This window comes from Hippopotamus amphibius, chromosome 1, assembly GCF_030028045.1.
Source record: "Hippopotamus amphibius kiboko isolate mHipAmp2 chromosome 1, mHipAmp2.hap2, whole genome shotgun sequence".
Lineage (NCBI taxonomy): Eukaryota > Metazoa > Chordata > Mammalia > Artiodactyla > Hippopotamidae > Hippopotamus > Hippopotamus amphibius.
The window spans coordinates 78,811,169-78,834,927 of record NC_080186.1 but is presented as its reverse complement, the minus strand read 5'-3'; the positions used below and the strand labels follow the sequence as shown (position 1 = coordinate 78,834,927).

The window sequence follows — 23,759 nt, the reverse complement described above, 5'->3', positions numbered from 1 at the left end:
CAATAAGACGTCTATACAACATTCAGCATCCAAGGCTGAGGATGTTACAGTCAAGATGGGCTAGCTTATCCTGTGGTAATAAATAAGCTCGGCCCCACGCACAGCTGGGTCGGCCCACGCTCCGGCGGGCAGCGAGCTTTAACATCTGGGACCTGGCTAGGGCAGCGGAGACCTGCACTCAGTGGGCAGGGTCAGTGCACCGGGCTGGAGGGTGAGCCTCGCGCGGGGCTGGCACGCAGCTGGCACCTCCAGATAAGGCCCAGGGCGGGGTGGCCAGGGGAACTTCTTGACGCTATGTGAAAATATCTTCCTGTTGGTGCCTGACCTCACTGGTTATGCCTGGCTTGTCTTCGCCATCATTTCTTTCTACTTCATGCCCTGCTGCCTCCTCACAGCCTCCTCCTTCTACCTGCTCAGCAGACTTCTTCTGGGCACTTGCGGTGGACACGCTGCTCAGGTCCTTAATCAAGGGACCTGGTCTGGGGCCATGCTGGAGCTGCTGGCAGGCCGCTGCTCCGCAATGTGTCTGCTGATCATCCTGGCCCTGCTGTACCCTGGTGCCACCCTTCTCTTCCAGCTCAGCATGAGCTTGGATGTGACCAGCCATTGGCTGGCCCTCCACAGTTCTGTGGTCTGAGGCTGTGAAAGCCGCACGATGACTGACCGGTCTGGAAATCCAGTGCTTTGCATCTGCTACACCTGCAGACCTGCTCTATTTATCCTGTATGATCTTCAACTGCCTCCTCTACCTGTTCAGTTTCTCCGAGGGACCTTTAGTTGGCTCTGCTGGTCGTTTCTGAATGGACCTCTGGATCACCACCTGATCACAGCCGCCTGCAACACGGCTGCCCTGGACACAGCAGATTGTGCCAAGAAGAGGTGACCCTGGAACCCCTAGCCCCTGGCTGCCCACCTGCCCTGGGATTCTCACTGTGCCACGTGGCTCCCCTGTCCCTCGCAGGAGGTCCCAGGCTCACGTCTTCCCAAAGTGTCGTCCAACCTGCTGGGGAGAGGGGGCAGCCCCTTTGGTGAGGACGTGTTCTCCGTAATCCTAGGGACCAGTCCCACCCCTGTGGTCTCCAGGGACCTGGACTTTAAATCAGGAAGGATGCTTTGGAGGCCCCACCCACACGGGCAGTGCTTCTGAGGCCCCAAGAGAGCTGTCTGAGGACCGGGCATTGTCACACAAGTTGGCTCAGCTCTGGGATCTGGCTTGGCCCGAGACCTTAGGGACATCTGAGTGAGGGAGGTGGGGTAAGGGCCAAGTTTCCCAAAAGGTAGGGATTCAGACCTCTGCCCCTGGCTAAAGGAAGGCTGTGGATACCATGGCTGGGAGCGTAGGGGCCGTCAAGATCCCCATTGCAGTCTCCTCTGTCCTATTTGTCCTGGCTCTGAAAGCCTTGATAACAAAGGCTGGAGCGTCACTGGGAAAAAAAAATCCTCAAAAATCTTGGTGATTTGCAAAACTAAAAATTTATTTCTTGCTCTGTTACATGCCCATTATGGTTCATTCTTTTCCTGGGTGGTGGAGTCATTTACTCTGGGACCCGTGCCATTTGCGGACCATTTTGGCCAAGAGGAAATGGACAAGGGGAATGCTGACTCTTAAGCAATTGCTTTTATTTGCCAAAGTAAATCATGCGGCCTCAGATAGCAGCATGAGGAGGGCTGTTTCACGATGGGAAATCAGGATATTTCATGGACAGTACTATAAGCTGCCAGGTAGGAAGTCCTGTATCGTCCTCTTTGGGGATCTTCTGTGGATCCTCTAAGAGCCTCCAGGGATTTACATGGTTCACAATGAGGTCTCATGCAAGGCATAGTAATATTTAATACATATTAGCTATTGTTGTTATTATTCATATTTCATTAAGAAGGGAACATTCTATACGTTACCTGTCTATAAATCTTTTGAGGATGAACAGGATAACTTTATTTCTTTTTTATTTAATTTACACTGTTGTGTTAGTTTCAAGGGCACAGCAAAGTGATTCAGTTATTTTATATATGCGTGTATATATTTACTTATATATTCTTTCTCAGATTCTTTTCCATTATAGATTATTACAGGATATTGAGTATAGTTCTCTGTGCTATACAGTTTACGTCATTGTGGTTTTTTTTTTGATGATGCTACTGGATTTAATATATCAAGCCAGAAAATATACTATTTACATATTTTTAGCTTAGCGGGGCATTATCCTGACTACAAAAACGATGAAACAGATGCATATTTCATCAACATATTGTGTCAGGTATACTGTTTTATAGTTCTGTTGTTTTAGCCTTGTTGCATACCAACTTCCAAAATATAGGTTCCTGTTCAAAAGGAAAAAAAAACTTGTGATTTTCTTTATGAGTGGTATATGTTATTAATTACCAGTAACATTTGCTGTTATAAAAGGGCAATGATTATAGTAGAATATTGTAACTCAGTAGACTTGTTGAATATGCAAAGTTACTGTCAAGTGACCTCAAAAAAAAAAAAAAGGTAGAATATATCAGTAGTTCTTATCCTCTTTTGTAGCGGACTAGTAATAAGCCATTGTGGTAATTATTCACCAGTTAATTTCAAAACTTCATGTTACGTAAAAAAAAAAAAAAATCCTGCTGTTATGCATGTGACAGTGACCTTGTGCTAAAATTTCAGCTATTCCAGATAAACATTGTATATTATCTTGTAAATTAATGTTTAAAGGTAGTTTTCTTCTTATGGAAAGTGTTGATTGTCAGGCTGCTTATAGCACTTTAAATTATTCTAAAAATGAAATCATAAGCCAAATATGTTGGCTTAAGTAGTTTTAGTTGTATAGTACTTGAATATATTTAGATCTTTTGGAAGTTTAGATAATTATCTAAAGAAAGCATAATGCTAATGAAAAAGAAAATCTCATATTTTATTTAATATGCCATTGCCAAATATGAATAGAAATGCAGGGCATCATTTCCTTGTTTATGTGAAGCTCTCATTAAAAGTTACTAACAGTGTATAGATTAAATGTTTACAGTATAGGGAACTGTAAATAAATATATCAGTTTTTTCCCCCTTTGGTCTTCCACAGCAGTATTATTGTCTTTGTGCAGTTGACTAGTCATAAAAAAAATACTGTATTGGATTTCAATTACAATAAGGTCATAGTGGTGTATACCAAATAAAATTAAATACATAAATATACATTTGAGTTTGGATTTATTGAATAATCAAGGTATTTTTATATTTAAGAAGTCTGATTAAATGTACTACTATCTTTTATATATGAAAAATGGTTTTAGGAGCTGTGGTGGTGGTGTGATGGTGGTGGTGTGATGGTGGTGGTGTGATGGTGGTGGTATGATGGTGGTGGTGTGATGGTGGTGGTGTGATGGTGATGGTGGTGGTGTGATGATGGTGGTGTGATTGTGGTGGTGGTGGTGGTGTGATAGTGGTGGTGTGATGGTGGTGGTGGTGTGATGGCAGTGGTGGTAATAGTAATAATGATGGAAGGATGCATTCAAGTAGAGGGAACACCACAGTTTAAAAAAATGGGGATGTAAACAGGTACTTGGCATGTGAGGAAGTGCAAGTCATTTATTATTTTTACATCATGTGCCTGCTTCTTTTAGTGGGGAGTGCATAGCAAGGTAAGACTAATTTCGTAAAGAGCTTTGTTGTTGTGCAGTGTACAGCAGGTCATTGTTGTTTACCTATTTTATATATAGCAGTGTGTATACGTTAATCCCAAACTGCTAGTTTATCTCCCCCCTGCCTCCCCCGCCCCGGCCGTCACCCCTGCTCTCCCCTTTGGTAACTATAAACTTGTTTTCCATGTCTGTGAGTCTATTTCTGTAGTATTTCTTGCTTGAGCAGCAAAAGACACACTGGTGTGCTAGTCTCCAGCAAGATACTGTAGTATATAAGGAATGGTTGAGTAATTCAGAATATTGAGCATGAAGAAGAGAAGAAGGTGGGACAATGTGCCTGTTTTAAAATATATGAAAGTCTTGTAGGATCTTAGTTCCCCAACCTGGGATTAAACATGGGCACTCGGCAGTGAGAGCTTGGAGTCCTAACCACTGGACCGCGAGGGAATTCCTTATTTTTAGTTTTGTAAGGAACCTCCATACTGTACTCCACAGTGGCTGCACCAATTTACATTCCCACCAACAGTGTAGGAGGGGTCCCTTTCCTCCACACCCTCTCCAGCATTTACTGTTTGTAGATTTTCTGATGATGCCCATTCTGACCGGTGTGAGGTGATACCTCATTGTAGTTTTGATTTGCATTTCTCTAATAATTAGTGATGTTGAACATCTTTTCATGTTCCTGTTGGCCATCTGTGTGTTTTCTTTGGAGAAATGTCTGTTTAGGTCTTCTGCCCATTTTTCGATTGGGTTGTTTGCTTTTTTGATATTGAGTTGTGTGAGCTATTTGTATATTTTGGAAATTAGCCCCTTGTCAGTCCCATTGCAAATATTTTTTCCCAATCCGTAGGTAAGACACACCCTTTAAAATTATACTCACTTTCTACCCTTTTGGTTTGTCACTCAGAATGAGTTGTCTGTAGTGACCTCTCAAACAGGTGGGGGTCTATGACCTAGGCTGGAGAGCTAGCAGCTGAGTTTGGGACTGGTGTGGTAGAAAGGCAGTGGGGGTGGCAGGGGAGGACAGCTGGAACTTGACCCTGGAGTTGGTAGGCTGACCTGTGGTCATGGGTTGGGGAATAAAGTGGGAACGGCATTTGAGAGCCAGATCCACAGTGAGCCAGGCTCTGGTCAAAGGGGTCTGGAAGCAAGATATGGGACACAGCAATGATTTGACAACAGGTTGGCAGCAGGAGGCTGACAGATGAACTGGCAGGTTCAGGAGGGAAGATGTAAGTTAAAACCTGCAGAGATTCCTGAGACGGAGGGCCTAGTGGGAAGAATCTTTCCTAGGACCCTGCTGGTCTCACCTGGCTGGTGAGAGTGTGAAACCGGGTTGAACATAAGTGACTTTCTCCTTGCTGTTAGTATTTCTCTACAGAGCAGCAATCTGCTGCAAAGCCCTCCTGACAGAGTCTTAGGACCCTCTTCACTCAAGTACTGGGGAGACTGGGTAGGGTGTAGTGGTTATGTGCTTTGACCCTGATGCCTGGGTTCAAATCCCAGCTCTGGCTCAGTGACACTGGGGCGTAAATTACCTAACCTCTTAGTGTCTTAGTTTCTTCATCTATAAAATAAAAAGATAACAGCGTTACTCCAGAGGTCTTTGAATTATCACAGCACAGTGATTAAAGAGCACTGGCTCTGGAGTCCGGATGCTTGATATAGGGCCTTCATCTTCCACTTATAGCTATGGGACCTCAGGCAAGTTACCAGATGTCTTGCTTCAGGTTTAAGGTGTATAAAATGGACACAAAATAATAGGCCACTTACGGCATAAGGCTGTGGCAAGGGTTAATATTATATATGTATTATTTATATATATAAAATATATAATTGTATTATTGTTATATATAATAAATATAATATACAGATTATATTAATAATTATATTACTAATATATTATATATTATAATTATATACTACCTTATATAATATAGTATATAATACATATGATATATAATGACATAATATAATTATATAATTATATACTTATATATTATATTATTATGTTATATATCATATATTTTATATATATAAAAATGTGTGTATATATATATAGAGAGAGAGAGAAACACTGGCACATAGCAAATACTCGATAAATGTTAATTATAATCTATACTGCCCATATCAGAAGACCAAACTCAGAAGGCTTCCACAAGTGGGATCCCTTTTACCCATCCAGCATTGATGAGCAATACTTGGGCAGAATAAACTCAGTGTTCAGTTCCAGTCTCTTCATCCAGTTGCATCAGGAAGAGAGTTGCACTCCCCCGGCAGTTAACTTTGCTTGGAGGAAAGACATGGTCAAAGGCATCCGAAGTAGAGACTTGCATACTAACCCCAAGGCAACTGGGAGAAGGGGTTTTGCTATTGATTGTGGTTAGGAAGGTGGGGTGAAGAGTGAGTGACACAGTCTTGTTCATCCCCACTACCAGACGTGCAAATCAGAGCAAAGTTCTGAGCAAGCTATCATCATTATATCACTATATTTGGAGGGTAGAGCTTAACAGATTGTTAGCTTGCTTTGTAGTGTTTCACAGTGAAAAGACCAAGGGTGGGAGTTCAACACCTTCATCTCCCGAGGAAGCACCTCTATCATAAACTGTTATTCTAGGAGCAATTTGTAAGTGATCTTTTGCTCGTGGAGAAGAACGGGCCATGTCCGGTAAATATGAAGAACGTTGATTTCTTTCCTCTCAGTTCTTTTTTTTAACTGCTTGGGAACTTTTTTTTTGTCTGAGAGTAAGTTCATAAAATAAATGCTGCTGCCTCTTTTCAATAACTGTTATAAGTTGTAACAGTTATTGAAAATAAGATGTTATAGGTTAATAGCTATGTGAACTAGTAAACTTTGGAGCTAAGATGATTCTTTCACTTGTAAGAATGTCCTACTGTCACACACAATACCATGTTAGTCCTCACCATTTATTCTCTCAGGTTCCCGAGGTAGTCCACTCCATACACTTGGAGCTATAAACAGCACCCTTTCAGTGATTATAGTAACAAAAAGCAACGGAGAGCAAAGGTTAAAGTACAAGAAACAGATCCAACACGGAGTCAGAGTTTGTTCTTCCCTGTTACACAGCATTTTGGTGTCTTACGTATTTTGTGAATGCCTACAGGGAGAAAGGAGCCAGGCACTCTGAAGCTTCTATCTTGTCCCTTCTTCCCATTATTTCACATCTTTCTTTTCTGAACCCTGCCATTATCGAGTCAGTAGCCTTTCTTTTGTCTGTCCAGAGACTGTATCCACCCTTCATTCAGCGTGAGTCAGTCATTCAGTAATATTTGCTCTGCATGTCTGGACTCTATACCTAACTCTGTGGAGACCACACTATATTGGGTTGGCCAAAAAGTGCCTTCGGTTTTTAAAGAAAAATAAAAGACACATTTTTCATTTTCACCAAGAACTTTATTGAACAACATATTCATCTTTTTGTTCCACTACCGTCTGCCATTTTTCAGGCAACTTCATAATTCCATCTTCCCCAAACTTTTTATCTGTTTGCGCGAGGAACTGTTCTAGGCGCCTTTTACAGTCTTCCAGGGAATTGAAAATTTTTTCCATTAAGAGAATTTTGTAAAGAGCGAAATAAATGGAAATCCGAAGGTGCAGTGTCTGGTGAATATGGAGGATGAATCAGAACTTCCCAGCCAAGCTGTAACAGTTTTTATTTGGTCATCAAAGAAACATGCGGTCTTGTGTTATCCTGATGGAAGATTACACATTTTCTGTTGACAAATTCTGGATGCTTTTCATTGAACGCTGCTTTCAGTTGGTCTAATTAGGAGCAGTACTTGTTGGAATTAATAGTTTGGTTTTCCAGAAGGAGCTCATAATAGAGGACTCCCTTCTAATCCCACCATATACACAACATCACCTTCTTTGGATGAAGACTGGCCTTTGGTGTGGTTGGTGGTGGTTCATTTCACTTGCCCCATGATCTCTTCCATTGCACATTATTGTACAGTATCCACTTTTCATTGCCTGTCACAATTTGTTTTAAAAACGGAATGTTTTCATCATGTTTCAGTAGAGAATCACATGCAGAAATACGGTCAAGAAGGTTTTTTTCCGCTTAACTTATGTGGAACCCAAACATCAAAGCAATTCACATAACCAAGCTGGTGCAAATGATTTTCAAAACTTGGTTTGGATTTTTTGAGAATGTCAGCTATCTCCCGAGAGGTATAACATTGATTGTTCTCAGTTAATGTCCCGATTTGATCTCTATCAACTTCAACTGATCTACCCCACCATGTAGCATCGTCCAGTGAGAAATTTCCAGCATGAAACTTCGCAAACCACTTTTGACACATTTGATCAGTCACAGCACCTTCTCCATACACTGAACAAATTTTTTGTGTGTTTCAGTTGCATTTTTACCTTTCTTGAAATAATTCAGCATAATAGGCCAAAAACTTTGCTTTTTTTCTTCCATCTTCAATATTAAAATGGCTACACAAATATTCACCAATTTTTAAAAAAATTAATTTATTTTTGGCTGCTTTGGGTCTTAGTTAGGGCATGTGGGATCTTTATTGAGGTATGTGGGATCTTTTGTTGTGGCGCGTGTGCAGGCTCTTTGTTTCAGGCTCTCCAGTTGCGGTGCTCGGGCTTCTCTCTAGTTGTGGTGTGCAGGCTCCAGGGCTCATGGGCTTTGTTGTTTTCAGCATGCAGGCTGTCTAGTTGAGGCGTGCAAGCTCAGGAGCTGTGACACGTGGGCTTAGTTGCCCTGCAGCATATGGAATCTTAGTTCCCTGATCAGGGATCGAAATTGCATCCCCAGCATTGGAAGGTGGATTCTTTACCACTGGACCACCAGGGAAGTCCCTCACCAATTTTGATAAGTCTTTTTTTAAACGCACGCTGATATGATAGCTGTCATATACAATCTAACAAAATTGTTTTGAATGAAGTTAAAGACAACTAATCACTACTAGAGCCATCTTACGGAAAAAAATGAACAAATCTTTTGGCCAACCCAATACAAGATGAAGCCACTATGTAAACAGATATTGGAGGGCCCTGGAAAAAGAAAACCAGGAATAGCTTTCTTGACACAAGAGAACTCATTTTGGCCTAAGCCATTTTGTGATCCAAGTCTAGCCACAATGCTCACCCTTGAACAGGTCTTGGTAATTAATGATCTTAAGGCAACAAAGGGATGCAGGAACAGAGAAAAGGCAGTCAAACAATAGTGCAGTGACAAAGCAGAGTCCTAGCTGCTCCTTAAGGGATATACATAATATATCCTTTTTTTTCACCTTTAAAAAAATTTATTTATTTTATTTATTTATTTTTGGCTGTCTTGGGTCTTCATTGCTGCGAGTGGGCTTTCTCTAGTAGCAGGGGCAACTCTTTGTGGAGCTGCACGGGCTTCTCAATGAGGTGGATTCTCTTGATTCGGAGCAGGGGCTCTAGGCTCATGAGCTTCAGTAGTTGTGGCACATGGGCTTAGTAGTTGTGGCCCACGGGCTGTTGCTCTATGACATGTGGGATCTTCCTGGACCAGGGATGGAACCTGTGTCCCTTGCATTGGTAGGCAGATTCTTAACCACTGTGCCACCAAGGGAAGTCCCACAGAAAGTCTCATGTACATGCTGCATGTCTTTTTTCTTTTTTTAACAAAGATTAATCTCAAAAACTCAACAGGTAGATTTCAGCTGTAATTTCGTAGCTTTATTTTATTTTTCTTGCATTTATTCTAGTGTATCCTTTTATTTATGATTAGTGAGTTATATAGTTTCTTTTTCAAATAAATTATTTAAACAAATTGAGTCAATATAAAGAAATATGATAAGCAGATTAGAGCCAAGATGGTACAAGGTTATAGCAAAATTGTGAAAGTAGTATGGAAATGACTGAAGTTTAGTAAATAAGAGCACTATGCCTAGAATGAGAAAATCTACATTTGAGTCTCTGCAGTACCACCAACTAGTTCTGTGATCTTGGGCAGTTCACCTAACCTCTCAGAACTTTAGTATTCTCATCTGTAAATAGGAACAAAAATTTTTACACGACCTTCTTTGCAAGCTTGTGGGAATCTGAAGGAAGGTGTAAAATGTGAACAAATGTTGACTTTATATTATGTGAAGCTGCAGAGAGGCAACACGGCTTGATGGTGAGTATGTTAGGATGTGGAGGGAGATTTGCCAACATTTACAGAGTGCTTACTATGGGCAAAGGGCTGTATATTTTTGAAAGTATAAAACTGAATTCAATTTGGCCTCAGACCTCAGAGTTTACAGTTTGTCTGCAGACTAACACATAGATGTGTATTATTTTGTAGACTGTGATACATATTATGAATGGGTTTAAAACCCTAGGCAAAGGAAATAGGAAGAAGCTGATTACATGAGCGTTTGTGATAAGAACAGCTACCATTATGGAATATCTTCCAAGGGCCAGGGAGTCTGCTGGGTACTTTGTCATACTAGCTCATAATTTGGGAACCAAGATCACAGAGGCTAAATAATTGTTCCATGGTTAATCATGGTGTTCATGAATTACTTATATGCCCAGTCCTGCGCTAAATTCTCTTATACATTACCTCATTTAAGCCTTATCACAAGACTGTGAGATAAGTCCTATCTCCCTTTTACAGATAAGCAAACTAAGACTCACAGAGATTAAGAGGCTTGCAGAGTTAGTGAATGGTGCTATTGCAATTTAATCCTGGGGTGTTGTTTGATTCCAAAATCCATTTCTTCCAGTTCTACTGCTTCCAATCAGCTGCTGAGTTGCAGGACCGAGGACAGCTGTGCACAGGGAAGGTCCTTTCAGGCTCTTGCGCAATGTTAGGTTCTAATCTCAGACAGGCTTCTCTAAATTTACTACGTCACAACTCCTCTTTTGTTTCATAATATATGTTCCTAAACTTCTTTTTCTTTTAAAAATAGTTTTATTGAGATATAATTGAAATACAATAAACCACATATATTTAAAGTGTACAATTTGATTTTTTTTCTTATTAGTCATCTATTTTATACATATTAATGTATATATGTCAATCCCAAAGTTTTAACATTTTTTCCAAGAACTTTTATTGAGATACAATTGATATACAATAAACTGCATATATTTAAAGTGTACAATTTGGTATTTTTTTCTTATTAGTAATGTATACATGGCAATGCCAATCTCCCAATTCATCTCATCCCCAAATCCTCCCCCCACCCCCACTTTCCCCCCTTGGTGTCCATATGTTTGTTATCTACAACTCTGTCTCTATTTATGCCTTGCAAATTGATTGATCGGTACCATTTTTCTAGATTCCGCATATATGCGTTACTATACGATATTTGTTTTTCTCTGACTTACTTCACTCTGTAAGACAGTCTCTAGTTCCACCCATGTCTCTACAAATGTCCCAATTTTGTTCCTTTTTATGGTTGAGTAATATTCCATTGTATATATGTACCACATCTTCTTTATCCATTCATCTGTTGATGGATATTTAAGTTGCTTCCATGTCCTGGCTATTGTAAATAGTGCTGCAATGAACATTGGGGTGCATGTGTTTTTTGAATCAAGGTTTTCTCTGGGTAAATGCTCAGTAGAGGGATTGCTGGGTCATATGGTAATTAATTTTTAGTTTTTTAAGGAAACTCCATACTGTTCTCCATAATGGCTGTATCAATTTACATTCCCACCAACAGTGCAAGAGCATTCCTTTTTCTCCACACCCTCTCCAGCATTTACTGTTTGTCGATTTTCTGATGATGCCCATTCTAACCGGTGTGAGGTGATACCTCATTGTAGTTTTGATTTGCATGTCTCTAATAATTAGTGATGTGGAGCAGCTTTTCATGTGCCTCTTGGCCACCCATGTATCTTCTTTGGAGAAATGCCTATTTAGGTCTTCTGCCCATTATTTGATTGGGTTGTTTGTTTTTTTGATATTGAGCTGGATAAACTGTTTATATATTTTGGAGATTAGTCCTTTGTCTGTTGATTCGTTTGCAAATATTTTTTTCCCATTCTGAGGGTTGTCTTTTCGTCTTGCTTATAGTTTCCTTTGCTGTGCAGAAGCATTGAAGTTTCATTAGGTCCCACTTATTTATTTTTGTTTTTATTTCCATTATTCTAGGGGGTGGATCAGAAAAGATCTTGCTGTGATTTATGTCAAAGAGCGTTCTTCCTACGTTTTCCTCTAGGAGTTTTATAGTGTCTGGCCTTACATTTAGGTCTTTAATCCATTTTGAGTTTATTTTTGTGTATGGTGTTAGGGAGTGTTCTAATTTCATTCTTTTACATGTAACTGTCCAGTTTTCCCAGCACCACTTATTGAAGAGGCTGTCTTTTCTCCATTGTATATCCTTGCCTCCTTTGTCATAGATTAGTTGACCATAGTTTATCTCTGGACTTTCTATCCTGTTCCTTTGATCTATATTTCTGTTTTTGTGCCAGTACCATATTGTCTTGATTACTGTAGCTTTGTAGTATAGTCTGAAGTCAGGGAGTCTGAGTCCTCCAGCTCTGCTTTTCTCCCCCAAATTTGCTTTGGCTATTCGGGGTCTTTTGTGTCTGCATATAAATTTTAGGATTTTTTTGTTCTAGTTCTGTAAAAAATGCCATTGCTAATTTGATCGGGATTGCATTGAACCTGGATTGCTTTGGGTTATTCCTAAACTCTTAAAGCACCAAGTCCTAGGACTATCTGAGTGGCTAACATGGCTGCATGACACCGTAAGGTGATGTTGGTGAAGACACTTCAAAACTAGGCAAAAGAACTGGGTGAGAGGGCAAAGTAAGATTTTGTGAGGAATAGGAGCTGTCTTTCCTGTGGGAACTCAAAGAATCAATTCTTGGTAAATACAAAGGGACTTTTGGCTTGTGCTAAATTCAGTCTCCTCGTTTTAGGAGAAGAGGTTACGGCCAAAGCTCCCACAGCAGGCAGAGGAATCAGAGACAGCACATCTCCGGTGTCCCTATGCTCATTTCCCAAGAGCAGTGGTTTTCAGTGTACTCTCCAGATCAGCAACCCCAGCACTACCAGGGAACTTGTTAGAAATGCCCATCTCAGAACCACAGAATCAGAGACTGTGGGGGTGGAGCTCAGCAATCCGTTTTAACAAGCCTTCCGAGAGTCATCCCGATGTATGCTCAGGTTTGAGAATGACCTCAAAGTATCTGCTATATATTATACAGCACATTGCAGGAAAAACAGGGGAGCTTTAAGTCATCCCCTCCAATCCCCCAGAAGCTCTTTTCCCTCTTTGTTTCCAGGGGAAGGGCTGAAGGGGCTCAATGTAGCAACCCCCTGAGGTCCACAGAACACGGAGATATTTTAGACAGGGGGATGAGCCTGTGGAACAAATACTGGCCTGGGGTTGGCAGCCTGGGTGTGCTCCCAGATAGCCAGAGACAGGCGCTGTCTGGCCATCAGTGTGTCCAGGGGAAGGGCTGAGACCTGGAATACCATCAGGCTCCTCCATCCCTAGCCCCCCCCAACACAGACAGAGAAGCCAGGAATCTAGAGAAGGCCCTTTTCCACACGCCCTCGGAGTCTGTGAGCCACCAGCGGCCGGGGGTTGGGGTGGGTGGGTGGTGGGGGACTCAGAATCCTGCAGTGGATTTCCCCAAAAGGAAGGAGAGCAGAGGAGCAGAGCCGGTAGGATGCAAAGTTGTATGGAAAGCACCCGTGTGCCCCTGCTGACTATTTTATGCTTCATGCTGAAGGGACGATGATATCTGAGGTGGGGAAATAACGGAATTGATTTGCACTTTAGCGATATCTCTGGCAGCTGCACCACGGATGGACTCGCGGGAAGCCGGAGACTTGTGGGCAGGCGGTTTCCCACATTCCGAGCGGGAAATGAAAGCTTTGTGTGGTGTGGGAGCAGATTTAAGAGAATATGGATTGGGATATTTGGTTATGTCGCAGAGGCGAGGGAGGAGATAGGACCCATTGGGACTTTGTGAGTTGTAAACGTACTGCCAACGTCCTGGCTTCTGAAGTCCTGGAACCAGCTGGCTGTAAGAGTCTGAGCGCAGGATCATCGCCCCACCCCCCTCCCGGCCGCCTCCCCCTTTTTCCTCTTAACCCAAGGAACCTGGGCTTTGAAGTCGGGCAGATGAGAGTTCAAAAATCCCGCTGGACCGTAACTTCCTCCAGGGCAGGATTCTATCTCTGGTTCGCAGCTATATGCTGAGGGACTAAAACTGTGTCTGGCACATAGTAGGCACTCAATAAACTTTTGCTGAGTGAATGAATCAATCAATGAATGAAGGGCCATACTCCAAGCCTCTTTTCCTCCTCCGTGCCTACCCTACTTGGATCGGTTGCTGCTTAAGGAAATCACCTAGCCCTGAACTTGACTCACAGTGGGCGCTTAACAAGTTGTATTTTTCCTTCCTCTCCACGGGATACCGGGTCCCTAGCCTACCTCAGAAAAGGGGTTTCTACCCGCTGCGTCTCCTCCGCCTCCCTTCGCCCCCGCGGCCCCCCGCGGTCTTGGGGAGCAAGTGGGCGGGGGGAGGCGGGGGTCAGCCGAGCGGCGCGGCGGGGAGGGGGCGCGGGCGGGCGGGCGGGCGGGGGGCCAGCGCGGAGCCCGTTCCCCCCGCTTACGTAAGGCGCGAGTCCCGCGCTGCCGGCCGGGGCTCCGAGTGGGGGCGGGCGGAGGCGGCGCCGCCCCGCGGGATCCGGGCTGGAAGCCTCGCGGAGCGCCGCGTCCCGGCGGAGGTGTGTGTTTATCTGACTCCTCGGGGTGGAGAAGCGCCGGGCTCCGGCTCCTCACGGCGGGGAGCGCATCCGTCAGCCCTCGGCCGAGGTGGGCGCTGGGCCGTCCGCGCGGGCGGCGGCCGCTGCGATCCCGGGGATGACAGTCACCGGGGAGGGGCCGAGGCGCGGATCAAACGCTTACCCACGTGCGTGGAGCCGGGTTGGAGCTCGGCCCCCGGGCCCCCGGGGCGTGGTCGACTGGAGGCGAGCTTGGAGTCACGGCCTGTCCTGGCTCCCCCGCTGGATGGAGACTGGAGTGGGGATGCCCGACCCCCTCCTCGGACGGGGTGTGGAGGGCGAGATTCAGGAAGGGATCGAGGTGGGACGGACCGGGGCTGACCTCCGAGCCCCCGAGGGCTGCCCCAGCCGGAGGCGGGCGCTCGGGAGCTCGTCAGAATCTCAGCGTGGGGGCGAGGAGGGCGGGGAGGTGTAGCGTGGCGCTTACTCCGCCTTCGGGCCGCCCCGGCGCGGGGCGGAGGGGAGGGGTTGTCTCCAAAGTCTCTCCTTCCCCTGCAGGGGCGGCGGCACGTCCCCGCGCGAGCCCAGGGTGGCAGAGGCTGGAGCAAAAGAAACAAAGTTCCCGGGGCTTCTCCGAGGCCGCTGTCCGGGTTGCCAGCGCGGCCTCCCCCTCCTCGCCAAGGCAATGGCTTCCAAACTCCTGCGCGCGGTCATCCTTGGGCCACCCGGCTCGGGCAAGGGCACCGTGTGCCAGAGGATCGCCGAGAACTTTGGCTTCCAGCATCTCTCCAGCGGCCACTTCTTGCGGGAGAACATCAAGGCCAACACGGGTGAGGGGGCGCGGGGGCGAGGGGCGGGGTGAGCCGACGCGGGATCGGGTGAGGCCGGGAGGCGAAGGGCCGGGTCTCTTCGGTCCCCGGGCGCCCTTCCCCCGCCCGCGTGTGGTCGTGCAGGCTCCTACGTGCCGGGGCGCATGCAGCCGGTGGCCCGCGGCCGTGCGGCTTAACCGCGCCAGGGCGGAGGCCGAGGCTCGCTGGGAGGAGGGTGGGAGGCGCACGCGGCCCCTCTCCCCGCGCGGGCTGCTCTTGCAGCGGCGAAGAGCCGGTCACCACCCAGCTGAGGAGCGAGATCCAGGCAGCCGAAAACCCCGAGCTTCCCTCTCGCTCGGCTTCCTTAAGGCCAAGCCGTCCCCGTCCCCCGGCCGTCTCCTACCCGTCCGCCGCGTCCCTCCGTCTCGTCGGAGCCCCCCGGGGCCGAGCGCCGCCCACCTGTGGGAGTCGGGCGGGGCTGCGCGCTGGGGGACCTGTGGCGCCGCGGGGCTCGCAGCCGCGCGCTGCTCCAGCCCCTCGGCGCCGCCTGGGGCCTCTGGGCAGAGCCTTGGGTGGCTTTGAAAGGCCTGTCTGTTCCCTGCCGCCTTCTAAGGTAAACTCTCACCAGTAACTGCCCCCTCCTCTCCAAGACGGGGCCTGGCCGTTAGCAGACGAGGAGACTCGTTCTGATAAATTGCATTTTGAATCCAGCTTCCTTGGAAATGGCTTCTGGAGAATGCCTCCCTTGGCCTGCGAGGTGAATCTGGGGCTATGGATTGCCTGCTCTCTCAGCCTTTCAGTACGGCCCTTCTCCCCTCTCCGCCCACCCCACCTTCACACCAGTTCATGATGAACTGGCGTTAAAAGGCGAGAGGTAGCTGTGGTGCTGCTGCGAGGTAGATACGTGGCCCTTTGGGGATGCAGATGCTCACAATTAGCAACTCCTTTATGAAAACTTATTAGTGCAAACGGGGTGCTTCACTGTGGCTTCTGTTCTCCTCAGTGTCCTAGGTGGTTATGGCCTGCGATGGGCTAATTATCCAGGCATCTTCATTACAGAAGCACAGAGTGGTTCGACGAGGTGGGTGGAGGACGGTGCTGGAAAACCAAAAGCCTCAAAGCAGGGAATTAAGAAGTATCTCAAAGGCAGACCTCTATTCGTACTCTTTCAAGCAGGTTGTAAAAGCAAACTTTTATTTTGATTTTCAAGAATCCTGTCCCCCATCCGCAACGTTCCAGAGGCCGAGTTCTGAGTACCAGATTGCACCTGGAATTTTCTCTTGCAGCTATTACCACAGTTGGGTCTATTTTAATTTTAATACCACATTCAAATGCATTTTATTCCTTCCGTATTTGGAATGCAGTTTGGGCACAGGGGAGAACTGTGTGAGAGGATAGGCTGGCTCTCCACCCAGGGGTTTTGCGGTCAGGTGGGGCTTCTCCATGGTAGGCCTAATGAGGGGAGGAAACTGCTGGGATGGGATTGAGCTCATTTTTCTGCGTTTTCTATAGAACCTGACTTGGTGATTTGTTTCTTCTGGCATGAAGGGCTTCACACCATCCATCCTGGGACTGGATTAGTGGCTCTTTCCATTTTTTAAGAGAGTATGTTGGGAAGTCCTTTATTTCTGCACTTCTTTAGGGGTTTTGAAAACTTTCCACTTGCTGTTTTTCCTTATTCCTTTTAACTTTCCTTTGTTCTGAATTTTAGTTTCTGTTCTCTTTCAAATGCCTTCATTTCCCTCCCAGTGTTTCTCCCTGGAGTGAGACTCTGCAATGTTTAAATTATTTTTATCTGTTGGGAATCAGGTAGTTTATGCATGAATCAATTAAAAAACTTTATCAGGGAAGGAAGAAGAGGAGGAGTAAAGGACTGTGATTTGTTTTGAAAGTGGCCTGTTTCTAGTGGACTTGGAGGGTGTTCTTGAATTATTTTTCTCTCTCAGAAGGTCTAAGACTCTTACAGGCTCATTGCCTAGTGAGTAAGAAAACATTCCACAGCATTTGCTTTTCTGTTACCTGCTGTTTAATTTCCTGGTAGAGAAGCACAAGGACCCCTCTGTAGGTACCCCTTTATAGTTGAAGGTTTGAAGGAGATGGTGAATTGCAGCAACCCCCCAGGAAATAAAACCTTGGTAGGAATTTGAATTGGAAAGTAGCTCAGGCCATCTGCTGCAGCCTGGATTGGGGCATACTCCTGTCCACATGGTTTTCCTGCAGCCGCTGCCTGGTGAAAAGCTGCTCCTGGCTACTCTTTGCTTTTGGGCAGTTTTCCCTCACCTGCCCTGGCAGAATTCGTCTCCTTCCTCTGCAAATAGCTTGTGGATTCTGTTGTCACACACAGTTACGGTGCAGTGCAGCAAATGTCTTCTGATTTATCCAGTAGAGATGTACTGAGTGCCTGCGTTGTGTCCATGTTCTAGGTACTGGGGGCTATAGCAGTATTTTTTTCTACCTTCACCATGTTCCATTTCCCAATGAGAGGCTTGACAGGGGTCTGACAAATTGCCTAATGCGTAAAAGGAGTTCAACAGGTCTGAGGAAGGCATGGGTCACGGATTCTATCTAACATCTTCCCCAGAAGGAGTCAGACGGCCTCTAGCGATCAAGTCCATTCTGCTTAACTAGTTCTATGATTTATGGTAAAAGTTTGTATTTACTGTGAATCTGAGATTAGCTTCATGATAGATGTCACACATTGGCTCTGCCTAGTCTGCCTGGAGCAGTGCAGGCTGAGACTTATCAAATACCTTATTTGAAGACCCACCCCCAAGTCTTTGGCTCACACTTTCTTTAGCACTGTGAATGAGTAAATAGATGGGAGAGTTCTCTTAGGTTGCCAGAAGCTGGGTCCGACACTGTCATAAAGAATATTAGCTTTTCTCTGTGTGTGCGCGTGTGTGTTGTTTGCATACACACAGACACACACACAGAGCTGTCCCTCAGTAGTGAATTCCATTAAAACTTATAATTAGCTATAGCTTCTTTTTTTTTTTTTGCTGTGCGCAGGCTTTCTTTAGTTGCAGTGAGTGGGGGCTGCTCTTCGTTGTGCTGCGAGGGCTCCTCATTGCCATGGCTTCTCTTGTTGCGGAGCACGGGCTCTAGGTGCGTGGGCTTCAGTAGTTGCAGCACATGGGCTCAATAGTTGTGGCTCACGGGCTCTAAAGTGCAGGCTCAATAGTTGTGGCGCCCGGGCTTAGTTGCTCCGCGGCGTGTGGGATCTTCCTGGAGCAGGGATCGAACCCGTGTCCCCTGCATTGGCAGGTGGATTCTTAACCACTGCGCCACCTAGGAAGCGCAGCGATAGCTTCTTTTGTTGGGTGATGGGTGACTGAAATCTCCCTCTGAAGGGTGTGGGAATCCTGTTTTAAGGGTTATACTGGATCTACTATCTCAAGTGCAGGAAAATTGGAAAGTTTCCATTCAGAAGCATCCTGGACTCGAGAGAAAAGCTGTTCAAGAACAAACCTGCTTCTGCTCTTAATTAATATTAAACTCAAACTCTTGCTGAGGTTTGCAGATGGGACTGGCATTTCAAATTAGTCTATGGGCTGAGCCTCTCCTCGGAAAAGATGACCTAGTTCAGAGGGCTTAGGTTTTTTGTTTTTTTTTTAAGTACTCATTAAGTATAAATGTGTGTCTTTTCTTAGTAAGAATGAAAACTTATGAGAATTGGAGGAGAAGTATTATACAGACTAATATTCAACAGTGTATCTACAACAACTTTATTAGTTCATCTCTTTGTAGATCATACAAGATCTTGGTTATTCTGTGATTTCTAGAGTATGGTATATTCCTCCCCCCCCTTTTTTAGCTTGGTGAAACTCGGGATGTAGCCCAGGTCAAGGATCTGACCAGTTTGGAGGCATTTCTCCAGTCTGCAGGTCCACTTCCACATCCCCCTATTTTTTCTGGTATCTTTGAAGGTTTTCACGCATACTTCGCGAGAAGTATTTCACTTGAGTATGTCCCATGACAGTAAGACTGTCTTTGACACAAGCACAGCTGAATCTAAGCATCCTTCCATTGTGGTCATTGTTTTGAAGTAGCTTTTTCTGATCAAAGTCACGTCTTGTAAAATTTGGAAAATGCGAAGCTGTGGAAGAAACTGAAAAGGCAAGTGAAAATTACCCACAATTCCACCCTGACATTTTTTTCTTTTCTGTGTATTTGCCTCGCTACCCCCAACACACTTGGCATTACATTAGTTGATAACCGTTCCCCCTGCCACTCAGATGTGTATTGTGAGTGTTTTCCTGTGTTCTTAAGGCTTCTTCATGAACATTTAAAATTTCTGTATTATAGTCTATTCAGCAGATATTTTTTTGGGTACCTTTCGAGTAGTCAGATATCCCTTTGTTCTTAGAGGTGAGAGTCTACAGCAAGGTGAGGGGATGAGGGCATTGAGGGGACAGGAGATAGCACCTGTGGAATAAGCAGCATAGTATTTGATAAAGGTGTGTGTTATGAAGGAAATGAAATGGTGATGAGTTAGTGATGAGGGCTAAGGTGGTTATCCTAGGTTGGTGTGATTAGGGTGCCTTTCTGGGAGGTGAGTAACCACAAGGATGAACATGTAATGATCTAGAAGCAGAGTGTTCCAGAGAGAAGGAACAGCAAGTGCAAAGGCCCTAAGGTGGGACTAGCATAGCTTGTTTGAGGAACATGAGAAAGGCAGTACTGGAGCCTAGTGAACAAGGGGAATGTCGAAGGAGGTCAGGGAGAGCCTTGAGGGTCCTGGGAAAGATTGGACTTTAAGGGCCCTGGAAAGCTATTGAAGAGTTTTACAGGACAGCGACATGAGTGGATTGACCTTGTAAAAGTGGACCTTTGGGATTCTCTGTGAAGTGATGAGAATGGTACCAGGGAGAGCAGGTGGATGAAGAGAGTGGACCATGGCTTGAACTGGGTGTTGGCGGTGAAGGAGGCAAGAAATGAAGGGCCTTGCGATGTGTATGAAGGCAGAGATGACTGGACAGAATGAGTCGGCTGTGAGGGGTGATGGAGAGAAAGCAGTCTACAGTGAGTCCTAGGATTTTGGCCTGAGCCTCTGGGTTGAATGTGCCTTAGGGTTGAACTAGAGTGTGTCTAACCAATGTGGTATGGAAAATTTGGGTTATTTGCTGTTTAATAATGCTGTTTGAACATCATTGTATGTAAACCGTTGGGCAGATATCCTTTCCTTGGGATAGGTTACTAGGAATAAAATGACTAGACCAGAATAGTTTTTAAACCATAAGGTAACAAGAGAGTTTGGTTTTTAAAGTTTTTCTTTCTTTCTTTCTTTCTTTCTTTTTTTAATGTGGACCATTTTAAAAGTCTTAATTGAATTTGTTACAATATAGCTTCTGTGTTATGTTTTGGCATTTTGGCTCCAGGTGTGTGGAATCTTAGCTCCCGGACCCTGGATCAAACCCACACCCCCTGCATTGGAAGTGAAATCTTAACCACTGGTCTGCCAAGGAAGTCCCACAAGAGAGTTTTAAACTTAGCTTACAAACAACCAGTCAAGGTCTTGGTGTAAAAGTGCTACTTTATTCATATAATTTTTGGCTTATTGAATATTTAAGTATAGACATAGATACACATGCATTTGTACCCTTTTTTTTTTTTTTGGCCACACCTCGAGGCTTGTGGGATCTTAGTTTCCCGACCAGGGATTGAACCCAGGCTCTCAGCAGTGAAACCACCAGACCACCAGGGAACTCCCTGTACCTATGTACCTATTTAAGCTCTTCCCTTGTTTTTCTTTTCCATTTTTTAAAAAAAAAATATTATTTATTTATTTATTTATTTATTTATTTATTTTTAGCTGTGTTGGGTGTTTGTTGGTAGATGTGGGCTTTCTCTAGTTGTGGCGAGTGGGGGCTACTCTTTGTTGCGGTGTGCGGGCTTCGCATTGTGGTGGCTTCTTTTGTTGCAGAGCACGGGCCCTACAGCACGTGGGTTCAGTAGTTGTGGCTCACGGGCTCTAGAGCACAGGCTCAGTAGTTGTGGTGCAGGGGCTTAGTTCCTCTGCAGCATGTAAGATCTTCCTGGACCAGAGATAGAAACCGCCTGCATTGGCAGGAGGATTCTTAACCACTGTGCCACCAGGGAAGTCCCTTTGCTTGTTTTTCTAGTATAGAAATAGTTTGTGTTAAGTTATCAATGGTTTAGAAATCCAAAAAAGATAAGGAAGCAAAAAACTTGTAATCACACTAACTGGAAGGAAAAAATACTGTTAATGCTTTTTATATGCAGTATACCTTCGACTGTTTTTCAGGAATATATTATGTATCACTGTTTTTGAAAATTGCTTGTTTTATTTCACAGTGTGTCATTTAATATTTTCCAGTGTCATTACAGTGTGTTCTTTAATGTGAGTTTAATGCTTTGTATTATTTCAATATAAGTTTTATTCCACTCGATTTTTTGAAAAGGTAATACATGCAGATGGTAAAATTTTCAAATACACTAGGAATGGAGTGGAAAATCTGTATCTCTTCCATCCCTGACCTCTGGTTCCCCCATTACTGTCCACAGGGATACCTACTTTTTTACTTTTCTTGGATGTTCATCCAAAGAATTTGTGAATACATATATCTCATGTATATATAGTGGTGCCTCTTTTAAAAAAATGTACATGAATATACTTTGTTTTGACTTAAAAAAAAGTTAGCAGTATAGCTTGGACATTGGTTTCTACTAGCACTTATCAACCTACCAAATTCTTAAAAAAAAAAATGGCTGGCTGCACACTCTTATTGCACAACTGTACCATTGTTTCATTTCTTTTCTTTTTTTTCTTTTTCTTTTTTTTGCTGCGTTGGGTCTTCGTTGCCGCATGTGGGCTTTCTCTAGTTGTGGCGAGCGGGGGCTACTCTTCATTGTGGTGTGTGGGCTTCTCGTTGCAGTGGCTTCTCTTGTTGCAGAGCACAGGCTGTAGGCCCTTGGGCTTCAGTAGTTGCTGCATGTGGGCTCAGTAGTCATGGCTCGCAGGCTCAGTAGCACAGGCTTAGCAGTTTTGGCAGGCAAGCTTAGTTGCTCCGTGACATGTGGGATCTTCCCAGACCGGGGATCGAACCCATGTCCCCTGCATTGGCACTTAACCACTGTGCTACCAGGGAATTCCCTGTACCATTATTTCTTTAACCAGCAACTCTCAGATGTTTTGGTCTCAGGACCTTTTAACATATTTAAAAATTGTTGAGAATCCCAAAGAGCCTTTTATTATACAGGTTCTATCTGTAGATACTAACTTTATTAGAAATTAAAACTGAGAAAACTTTAGAAGATTTGCTAATTCATTAACGCTAATAATAATAAACCCATTACGTGTTAACATATTTCTGTTAAAAAAAAACTTTTCCAGAACAAACTCCAATGAGAAAGAGTAGTTTTGTTTTGCATACTTGCAAATCTCTTGTGTTTGGCTTAATGGAAGAAAGCTAGATTCTCACATATGGTTCTTCACTTAGTCGGTGTGCTGTTTTGTTTTGGTTAAAGTATTGGGAGAAAATCTGGCTTCACCCAGATATGTGGTTTAAAGAGGGAACTCACAGAACCCTGGAAGGGTCTCATGGACCCTCAGGGATCCTTGGTCCGCATTTTGAGAATGGCTGATTTAAACAGTCCCCCGTTGATGGGAATGTAGGTTATTTATAGTCTTTTAGTATACAAAGCATGCTGGACTGAGTGTCCTGTAAATATGCTTTTCAACAAATGTTTGAGTGCCAGGCAGTGTTGGCTTATGGGTTACAAAGAGGTGAGACAAGATCTGTTCCCTGAAGGAGCTGCTAAGTTTATTGGGAGAGGCAGTTGGGCAAGCAGATATGAGGGCATGAAAGGCTATAAGATGTACATTTGTAGGTCAGGGGGACATAGGGAAGAGGCAGCCTACCCAGCATTTAGGAGGAGATAGGATTAGGGAAGGCTTTTTAGAGGAGCCTCCTGACAAATGAGCCCAGCTGTGAGGTGCAGCGAGGTGGTTGTTGCCACAACATAATTGTTAGTCCTCCTCTAGAGCTCGTTTGTAACCCACAGAGATCTTTCGTGCGCTTTTGTGACTTGATCACACCTTGTAGAGTATCATTTTAGACCTCATTGATCTCTTAATTATACGTAGGATCAAAGGAAAGTGTTACTATACCTGTTCCATATTCAGTTTCCATTACTTGTGCTTACCTTTAAGATACAACACGTATGGTACCAGGAAACTTTTAATCTTCTGCTTCAAGTGTCCTGGAACTCACATGATGGCAACTGATTGTGAAACTAGTAAATTGGATACTAGGCTTAGTTATAAATCCATCCATTATGAAGGGCATATAGAATTGCCTATTTAACAGTCTACCAAGTAAGTTGTTAAATGGTATTGGATTATTCTAGTCTGCTCTTTAGCACTCTGTGTGGTCCAGGTTGTGAGAAGATTTAAGACTTGGAAATTGTTTCTCTTGTAAAGTTTTAGACAGTGTGCTCTCATAATGGATCAGATATATCAACTATGTATTGTCTTTTAGCAAACTAGATATTTATATATGTGTGTATATATATGTGTGTGTATAAGTATATACATATATGTGTGTATATATATATATTTTTTAAAGCAGGTAGTAGAGGCTTTGGATTATTCTGCCTTTTTCCCTTCACCAGTTGATGT

General features: G+C 44.3%; 1 protein-coding gene and 1 pseudogene across 2 annotated transcripts in view; both read left to right on the top strand.

Moving 5' to 3' along the window:
• The first annotated feature begins 304 nt into the window (after positions 1–304).
• LOC130833665 (CDP-diacylglycerol--inositol 3-phosphatidyltransferase-like) lies at positions 305–883 on the top strand (annotated as a pseudogene).
• Positions 884–14,322: 13,439 nt separating this feature from the next.
• AK4 (adenylate kinase 4) overlaps positions 14,323–23,759 on the top strand; it is a 76,664-nt gene continuing 67,227 nt past the window's right edge. Inside the window, exons 1-3 of one of the 2 annotated variants that reach the window (XM_057717300.1) lie at positions 14,325–14,400; positions 14,868–15,139; positions 16,329–16,415. In XM_057717300.1, coding sequence (XP_057573283.1) covers positions 14,995–15,139; positions 16,329–16,415 — 232 coding nt within the window. In that variant the 5' untranslated portion in view covers positions 14,325–14,400; positions 14,868–14,994. Of the gene's footprint in view, positions 14,401–14,867; positions 15,140–16,328; positions 16,416–23,759 lie in introns of both variants that reach the window. The other variant, XM_057717306.1, reaches the window with a different exon arrangement.